Source organism: Lynx canadensis, chromosome C1 (genome assembly GCF_007474595.2).
Source record: "Lynx canadensis isolate LIC74 chromosome C1, mLynCan4.pri.v2, whole genome shotgun sequence".
Classification (NCBI taxonomy): Eukaryota; Metazoa; Chordata; class Mammalia; order Carnivora; family Felidae; genus Lynx; species Lynx canadensis.
The window spans coordinates 208,444,331-208,454,476 of record NC_044310.1 but is presented as its reverse complement, the minus strand read 5'-3'; the positions used below and the strand labels follow the sequence as shown (position 1 = coordinate 208,454,476).

Sequence of the window (10,146 nt, the reverse complement as noted above, 5' to 3'; positions counted from 1 at the left end):
AATATTTTGTACGGGTGGACATTAACCTTCACTTAACGCAAATCAATCACCTTCATCTGAACTTGCATCCGCAGCATAAATATGGGGGAAAGGGTAGCAGTGTTCCTGTGAGGAACTGCCATAAAACCTCAGAAGCTGCTAGTTTCTGGCATTGCACAGAAATGCAGAATTTGATTTTTCCCTTACATCGACTCTAAAGAAATTGGTCTCTTGTGTGCTAACAAGTTCTTCCTATAGAAAAGCATCTTGCTGACAGCCAATAAAGTTCTGTTTCTGTAAAATTTGCTGTGAAAAGACCATTTCTCATAGGTATGAGCTCTTCCCACCCGATAACCATGCCAGGATACCATTTGCTCTTTGGCACTGCTAAAAATATGAGCTATACCTTCCCATTGTGTTCTGTATGTGGAATGTTGATCATCTGACCAAGTTCACAGACTGAAGCATCCTGGTTGCCTGCCACGAGAGAATACACTGATTTTTCTTTGTATCCTAATGACTTCTTTTTCTCCATACAAAGAAACGCTACACAAAGAGAAAATTAATTATAGAATGGTTATGGCCCTATCAGCTAAGCTGCAATGGACAGTGGTTTGGGCACTGAATAAAAGTTACGGAGTCAAATATCAGCGAAGCCACTTTTCCAGATCGTTCAATTACTTCCCATGGAAAGGAAGATTTGGAGATATTAAATAGAAATAGTTGCCCAAGGTCAGATTTTCAAACAAGCTGCCTTCTCAGAAAATAACTTGCTTGAAAAAAGAGTCCATGAAACCTGGCAACATCATGAGTTTGGCAGAACAAATGGGAATGTCTGAATCCAACACACATCATTTCAGTACCTCTGTTTCCTTCTTGACAAGTGGCCAGCAGTGAGAAATATCTTCTCCCTTATTCAGAAAGATAGGGGGAAAGATTGGCATCTGAAAAACACACTTGGATATGTTACCGAAATATAAATTTCAAAGGAATTATCCAGCCATTACCATACTGAGCTTGAATATACATATACATACACCAAGATCATCATCAAGATGCTGAGAATTGATATCTTACGCCTCATTGATTGGCTTGAGTACCTGTGGTCAGAATGACCTGAATCAGGCTAACCTGGGTCCTCAGCACATTTTATGTCTATGCTGATTTTATCTTAACACATTTCCATCCCTCTTCGATTGGTACTCCATTGATTGTTGGGTTTGAAATATAATCTCTAACTGGTGAAACACGGCAGTAGGATTTATTGAAGCCACTTAAGATCTCTCCATGATTTCCTGTACTTGTGATCCTGCTTTTTTGTTTGTTTGTTTTTTTACCACTTCAGTGATACAAGCAAAACCTAAAACCTCAGTAAGCACTGTACGTATACAGTTCTCCTGCTGAGAACTCATTCACGCAAAAACAACAGATACACATGCTCCCACTTACCCTTTTTCCTTATTCTTTCAGAATTCTAGTTGGACATCAAAATATCCATTACTTATAAAATATTAAAAAATTATTTTATAGCATTTCAAAGGCTTGAAAGGAACGATTACTGGTAAAGCATCACTAGGTTGTTAGCAATATAGATTACAAAAATTCCCTAACTCCTGTTATTTGGTTTTATTGAGCAGCAGTGACTCTTGCTGTCAACACCCTTACGAGGAAAACCACTATGACAATAACTTCTAACACGTACCTTTTTCTCTCAGAAATATAATACTAAATTGATTGTTAAAGAAGAATCACATACTGTCAATTTTAGGAAGCATAAATAGTAATTTAAATATTACAAAATATACGCGATAGTTTCCTTTTTATTCATCCGTGGCAATATTTATATTCAACTAACAAGTTACTCTTAAAAGATATATATGATTTGTTTAACTTAAATTTTACCACCACATAAAATTGAATCCACCCCTTCCACCCCCTCTCCCCTGCATTTCCCGCCTCTTCCTGGAAACAAAATAAAAGAAACAAGGGGTCAAAACTCTTTGGTCATGGTGTCCTAAGCAGTAAGAACGGGTGTGATGGTCATGCACAGAAGATTGCGACCCCAAAATGTGGTGAGAACTCGTTTGAAAAAACTTAAGAAACACTAGTTTGTTAATGGGCCTTAATTTTGAGACAGATTGGCATTTAACGTGCTAAAATATGTAAATGCGTCCGTCTGAATGTTTATTTCTCATTTTCTAGGGGAAACAAACATACACTTGAAAAGTTACTTAAAAATAGTGATTGCAGTGGCTGTGAGGCCCCTGGTCCTGCTTTCTTGAAAGCAGTCATGCTGTTTAGCTATTGATTCCTTATTCCTTCCATTGTCACAGTGAACCCTGGTCTCCTCCAATCAGATCAATGATGCAAGGACACATGTCCCTAAAGTCATTTCTGAAGGAAATGTTTTCTGCTGGGAAATCCAAATATATCCTAATAACTTTCTCTGGAGTCTAATGACTGCTTAGTATAAACAAGACAATATTGAAGAGAAATTCTTATAAAGCCAATGTAGCAAAAATATTGGTATTGATGTAATGTGGACGTCCAAATTAAGCATCACATTTGCATTCATTTCCTGTCAAATCCTTAGAAACTTACAAAGCAACAGATGTTCTTGACGAATATGATACTCGATTTCTACATTACTAGCACCAGATCTTATATTATGTGATTGAACATGATTTTTATAGCTGTGAGCTCTCATACAGAAGCCAAATGTGGACAGAAAAAAAATAATAACGTCTTAAATGCAAAAATTAATAATAAAAGGCATCAAGGGATTACATATAAAAGAGATAACAAACCAGTTAATACCGAAATTATATCATATAGTAAAACTCTCGATATTTCTGTAATTTATATCCGTATAATGTGTATTATTTCAGGTGTCACCCATAAACTAGTAAAATATTTACATCTTAATATCTTTTGGATTCAAAATAATCCGGGATAAATAAGTGTCTTAATTGCAAGGATACAATTAATATACATTTTATGTTGAAGTTGCCTGTGAGTAGGCACAGCTTCCCATGGGTTTTCCGGGGAAGCACTGGCATTCCATCCCGACAGAGAAGACACGTAACAGTTCTTTATCTCAAGACTGAGTCGACCTCCCTCTCCGTGTGGACCTCACGCCATCCTGCGCACAGTCATATGGCGGTGTCCCAGAACACCGTTTGCTGCTTAGAGTAGGGTGGAGGGCTGTACTTCTTTGCCCCTGCATTCTTCTTCCAGCTGGGTAGGATAGGCATGCTATCCTGTTTGCAAAGGCCTTTTTCCGTTTTCTGTCTAGCTTTTATTTCCTTGCACAAGCAACGCTTTTTCTCAATCATCTCAAGCATTGTATGGTCTCCATGAAACCACTGCATGCATGCCACCTAGCAAAAAAGAAACAGTGAATACAGAAGCAAAAAAAAATGGAACGAAAGCAATCGTGTTGTTGTTGTCGTCATTTTTTTTTTTTTTTTTTTTTGCACCGTGCTAGTCGTGGTTTTGAGAAAATGTCAGCTGTTTCTTTACCTTTGTAATTCTTACAAAGCAAAATTGACATATGGGGACTATAAATAAGTTTTGTACTTGACTTTGTGATATAATTAAACAACTATTTGGGTGAGAAGATTTTTCTGATAAGTTTCAGGAGCTCACAGTGTAGAGATAACCCTTTCTTTTTTAAAGCTATTTGCCTTGTATTTACCCATGACTTTTATGTTGACTCCATTGTCTTCTAGGTGTCTAAGTTCAATTATTGGAACTGCTTTTCAGTGAGATCTAATATGAATATGAGATGTTTTGAAGATTTTAAAGAACATTTTTGTTCTTGAAATAAAACTTTTTTTTTATAAAAAACATACAGAATTAAGATTTTTCATAATTCTACCAAAACGACTTCGCCTGTGCATCGAATGCTTGGAATTTAAATGCCCAAATAATTTTTTGCAAAGAATTTTTGCATGCTTTTGATGCTTCAGCAAATGTCTAATTAGAATCATTGACCTGTGCCTTCACGCTGACCCAGGCACTTTAGAGAAACAGATTCCTGGGGTCAGTTACGTGCCAGGAGATGGTTCAGAGCTGACCGTGTACTGATAGACATAACATATTTCTTGAAAGATGAACATTGCACCCTGGTAGGTATATGTGGTCATGTCCTCTGGTAAATCTTCTTTAGAACAGAACTACCGAGTTGCATCTGCCAAACAAGGAGAGGAATGTGATCGGGCCACCAATCCAGCATGAGGAAGCTGTGTCTAAGCACGTCTACTCTTTGACTTTAAGGGCTAAAATAGCTCAGCTGGAGTCACTGTATTAGATGTTACAATTTTAGCATAAATATCAGCACCAATACTTATATAACGCTTACTCTGTACCAGATCCCATTCTACATATTCTGCGTAATTTCATTCATTCACTCCTCACAATGATGATGCTTTGAAGTAAGTGCTATTCATTAATCCATAAAGATGACTAAAATGAGACTTAGAGAGATCTAGTGACGTGCCTAAGCTTACAGAGCCAGCAGATGTCAGAGTCGGGATTGGATCCCAGGAGTTCATTCCTAACACCTTGCCTTTAACAACTACACTATACTGACTTTCAGCGTACATGTACAACTGGGAAGGATGGGGAAGATAAAGGAGCACAATGTTCTCAATGTCCAGGTGAGGAAGCCACGGCTTCAAGAAACTGCACACGTTGCCCAAAGCCAGGCAGGTAAGTTTCTGGTGCGAACAAGGCAAGACTGAATTCTCATGATTCGCAATCCTTCATGGAGACAGCAGGATCTAGAGCTAGAAGACAAGAAATCAAAGCCTGGATGTATCAAACTCCTCCCTGCAATTGTACTTCCTGGTATCTTTATCTGAATAGCTGAATTGATCCTATTTCAATTCCAGAAGTCGATATAAGGGTTAACTTGGATAATGAAGGTGAAGTCATTTTTCAAAACACTAAATCATTGCCTAAGTATTGTCACTGCCGCACTGACAAACACATGGGAGTTTTTCGTGCCTGCTCTCTGCCAAGCGTGTGTGAAGAGCTCTGTGTGTGTTACCCGGAATCCTCCCAGCTACCCCGAAAGCTAGGATTTATCTACCCAGTACAAGTGAAAAAACAGAGTCTCAGAAAGGAGATCGAGAAAGTAGATCTAGGTCTCATTTTACTACATGGGAGACAGACCTCTACCAAACTTGGATCTGTCTGACTCCACAGTGAATAGTCTTTCTACTACAGCAGGCTCAATCTACTGAATATTATCTAGAAATTATAATAATAGTTACTGGCATAGGTACTACCATATCCGGGTGCTACTCAAAAAATACAAACATATTTATGGCTTTAAGGAGGGAATAAAAAGTGTTTATCAAATAAATCCAAATCAACGGCTTGGATTTGGAGTCCGGAAGATGGTACTCGTAGATAAATACCTTGTATATTTGTACCTAATTCGATACAAAGTTCCTTGAAAGAATGAGCCATGTTTCACAGCCACGGGTATTTTCCTTTCAAATGAAATTCTAGATGTTTATTAAATAGGTTTAACCAGATAATAGGTTTTAATCTAACCAATAGGTTTTTGCACCAACAGAACATTGCCCAAAATGGCTTGGAATTTTTTCAAAAGATTTCTAATATTTTAGAACTTGATAACCCATGCAATAAAAATACAGTAACTCTATTTGGGTGGAAATACAAGCAAAATTTATTGAGTGACTATAAACTCTTAAAATGGAATTTATAACATAGAATTCCCAGAGGGGAAGCCCCAAATTTTATCCATTAGCAGACCCAACATGCAGAACAGAGTCATTAAGCTCTTGATAAAAGTTTTATGAACGAATAGAAGCCACCATCATTGAACAGTGTTTGTTCACCCTTGGAAAGCTCTCCAGATAATTTTCTTCTCAGTAAAATCTCACTGGGTCTGTTACACATTCCAATAAAACCGCAAAACCTCCAACTTCTTTAAGGTAGGATATTTACATCACTTCAACATTTGCATTGTATTTACTTCTCCCCACAAATTGGATAATATCTAATCTCCTTTAATATTTAAGAGTGCAAATCAGTACATGTCACTGAAAAATAATATTTTTCCTAAATTGCTCTAACAACAGTATCTCTAATATATTTCAGAGTTATCGTTACATTTTACGCATGTATAACTGCATTACATTACCTATAAGTATGTGTTTTCTGCCAATTAGAAGTTTATACTTTATAAGTGTGTCAATTTAAGAATAATCCATTCTTTAAAAATCTAAAAAATAAGTTTAAGAATAAAGGGTTACAAAGCATGATTTTCATGTTCTTTACATTTTTATTTTAAAATAGTTAAGTGTCCACTTGATTGATCTAATGGTTTCAAATATTAATAGAAGAAAATCAACTCCTTTTTCTCAGACTGGCTTTTTAATATTAAACTATTTTCTTTTGGTGGCCAGATATATAGTCAATACAAATTCTGTGAGAAAACATTTGTCAGTACATGAATGAAGGCTAGATATTTTAAAGAGAATTTAAATACACGGTATTAGAAAATAGCCAATTCAAAATTTTTTTAATTTCAATATTTTAATAAGTCTGGCAAAGAATGCTATAGGATCATCTCATATTAAGTTGTTGTCAAATATTTTTTTTCTCATTTAAAATACCCAAGAAAATTATTACTATGTTAAGATGAAATAAATGCTTGTTAAATGTGATTCATTTGGTGGAAGACAAATCTATTTTCCGTGTTTACGTTTAAATAGCATCTGTTTTTTCAATATTTCTTTCTGGAGGGTGCACATTCTTTTTAATTCCTGACATTAAACTCCAATGTTACCACTAGGGCAATTTACATGGCAGAAAACATGTCTAAAAATCACATTTCACTGATAGTAAGATGCTTCAATTTATTAGTTTGTACATAGCAAATAACATGTTAAGTATTTATAGGAGGTGTGTTAAGAATACTACCCATAAAATATTTCATGATTTGTCACGAAATTCTTCAAGACCGGTTTCAATTTAGCTGTAAAATTCCATTTCATTTCAACCTGGAGTTAAAAGAACTTTTGGGTTTGATTTACAACAAGCATACATTAGGAGACAATTGTAAGACAATTGCTCAATTAATATGAATCTCGTTACATCTCTCGGACAACATGATCCGGCAGAGGTAATATTCTTGGCTAATAAGTTGAGGCAGATAAAATCCAGTGAAGTCCCTCCTCAAGGAAGGGAAACATAAATCCTCATCCCTTAGGAGCAGGCTACATACAGTGACTTCTTTCCCAAGGATACGGTATGGAAAGACAGAGGAGGGTAACTTAACCGTGGGAAGCTCTGGCAAACACTATACACAGCACACCAGTCATTGACAACGGGAAGTCATGTGGACTGTATGGACCCTTGGTATGATGTGATGAGAAAGGCACATTGCCTCTGAGCTCCTCCTCTCCGAAACCCATTAATCCCAACCTAACCATGAGAAAAACACCAAACACAAAATGAGAAATACCCTATAAAATGCCAGTCCAGAAATCCTCAAAACTGTTAAGATCAGCCAAAATAAGGGAAGTCTGAGAAACTGTCGCAATCTAGAGAAGGCAAAGAGACATGATAACTGAAATTGACTAGTGCGGTATCCTGGAAAAGATCCTGAAACAGATACGTAAAAACTAAGAAAATCCAAGTAATGTGTGGGCTTTAAAAATACGGTTTCAATACTGATACACAGCAGCAATATAAGATATTTAAAAAAGGGGGAAACTCGGTGTGGGGCATACAGGAACCCTCTGTGCCCTCTTTGCAGCCTCTCTGTAAATGTAAAACTATTATGAAGTTCAAAAGATATATTTTTTAAAAATCACCTGAAGAAACCACATTCATTCCAAATGCTAACTGCAGTTTACCTTGCAATGTTTTTAGATGGAAGCAACACGGTATAATGGAAAAAGTTAACTAACTTGATTGGGATCTTGATTGTTTTATCATACTGAAAAGTCATGTATCTCTCTGAAGTTGTATGCCCTTCCTATATACATTGTATGTATATTGATACATAATTCATATACACATAGTATATATATTTGTATATGCTTTATATATATTATGTATATTGGACATACTTTATATACACATTTCATGTATTGCCACATACATCATACTTCACATGGTTATAGGAGGCAATGAACAGAGGCAATTGGATTGGGAAATTGTAAAGCCCCAGACACTGTTAATGATCTTATCTACTGATCCTTCAATGCATGCAGAATAACATAAATGTCAAGGAATCTTTAATTTACTTCAATCATTACTTTCTCTAGGAAATAAACTAAGTACTTTCTGATATTGAGTATATTTTATCCAAAGACCAGAAGAATGATAATATGTTCAATAATAAATCTCCATATATTTATTTAAAATTATTTAATTTCCAAAATATGAAAACCATAAAGAGATTTAAAAAAATCTGAAATAAGCATTTCAACGTTAGCACTTCAACACTAAAATGGATACTGGAATCAAATTGATACAGGTAGGCATAGCTTCATTGACTTGATTTGTTTGTGCCTCATGAGTTAACATGTAAAACAAGCAGTAATTTACCAAAGACTTAAAGGACCAAGCAATGTCGAGCAAGTGTCTCGTTGGCCTTGGAATTAAATGTAACCGTGACTTGTGAATAAAATTTAATTTCTTAAAACAATAGACCCCACACCAGCACTAATTTTCAGATGCTCTCAGGAAAATAAAAAATCAGTTCCATGTTACTCTCTCTGTGCCAATTTCTCCACCTCCCGTAACCCCTCTTATGGAAAATCACCATTTCCAACACGGGAGTGTAAACCTTAATCTGACTGAAAAAGAAGCTTAGAGTCACCAAATTTCTTTGCATGTTCTCTTTACCCTGCAGAAAATTTCCCTAGGAGAGCATGGATGGCATTGGCGGGGCAACAAGGAAGGGGAAGTGTGACTGGAGAAAGGAAAGCTAATTTTTCAGGAATTATGGGAGGTAGTGAGTCTGCTGCCTCCATGCATTCCCTTATCCATAGGTGTCCTGAGGTCAGCCAGAGCTGTTAGTGCTGTCATTGAAAGTGTTCTTCCTGTCCTTTGGAGTGAGCAAAGAGATGGAAACTCTATTAACAAAACATACATAAAAAAATAAACATGTAAGTAACTGTGGCTTTTTTACATCTAACTTCAAGGTAACCATCAGTGGTTGGCAAAATACAACCCACTTCCCAAATACAGCCCACTGCCTATTTTTGTACAGCTCATAAGCAAGAATTTCTGTTTTGTGTGTTTAAACAGTTGAACAAAACCAAACGAAACCAAAAAAAAAAAAGAATGTTTTTTGACACATGAAAATTATATCAAATTCAAGTGGCAGTGTCTATGAACGTCTAATGGACACCCAGAATGTCCATTTGTGGACGTATCATCCGTGGCTGTGTTCACATTATAAAGCAGAATTACACAGTGGTGACAGAGACCATTCGTGAGGCTCCACAAGGAAGTTATATTGTTTTCTTTCTGATATTACGAGAATTAAACATATGTATAAAATTCTCCTAACTTTAGATTTTGATGATGTTATTTGTAACAATAGTATCTTTGGCCTATCTTTAGCTTTTTAAATAGTTTTTTGCTTCTATTTTTTTTTCCCATCTTTAATTCTGATCTATTGATTGGGTGCTTCTTAAATTATTCCCTTGTCCTCCTCTCTCATTTATCAACAACTTTGACTCAGAACCTCTGCTTTATGAAAGAATTATTAGACAAGTGTATACCTAAGGCTTCTATGGGAACTGCAGATTTTACTTTGGATGCCAAAATTTCACTTAAAAATTTTTTTTAATCTTTATTTTTGAAAGAGAGAGACAGAGTGTGAGTGGGGGAGGGGCACAGAGAGAGGGAGACACAGAATTCGAAGTAGGCTCCAGGCTCTGAGGTGTCAGCACAGAGCCCGACGCGGGGCTCGAACTCACGAACCGCAAGATCATGACTTGAGCTAGAGTCGGATGCCCAACCGACTGCACCACTCAGGCGCCCCACCAAATTTCACTTTAAAATGCAGATATATTGACAAAATGAGAGCCACATCTTGGTTTCAGAGCTGCTTTTGAATGCAACATCATGGGCATACACCAACTCCACCTTCCTTTTCTAGATCTGCAG

General features: G+C 36.4%; 1 protein-coding gene across 1 annotated transcript in view; it reads right to left on the bottom strand.

The window, feature by feature from the left end:
• Positions 1-1,135: 1,135 nt before the first annotated feature.
• Positions 1,136-10,146, bottom strand: part of NYAP2 (neuronal tyrosine-phosphorylated phosphoinositide-3-kinase adaptor 2) — a 262,096-nt gene continuing 253,085 nt past the window's right edge. The window contains exon 7 of the mRNA XM_030327346.1: positions 1,136-3,359. Coding sequence (XP_030183206.1) covers positions 3,132-3,359 — 228 coding nt within the window. The 3' untranslated portion in view covers positions 1,136-3,131. The remainder of the gene's footprint in view (positions 3,360-10,146) is intronic.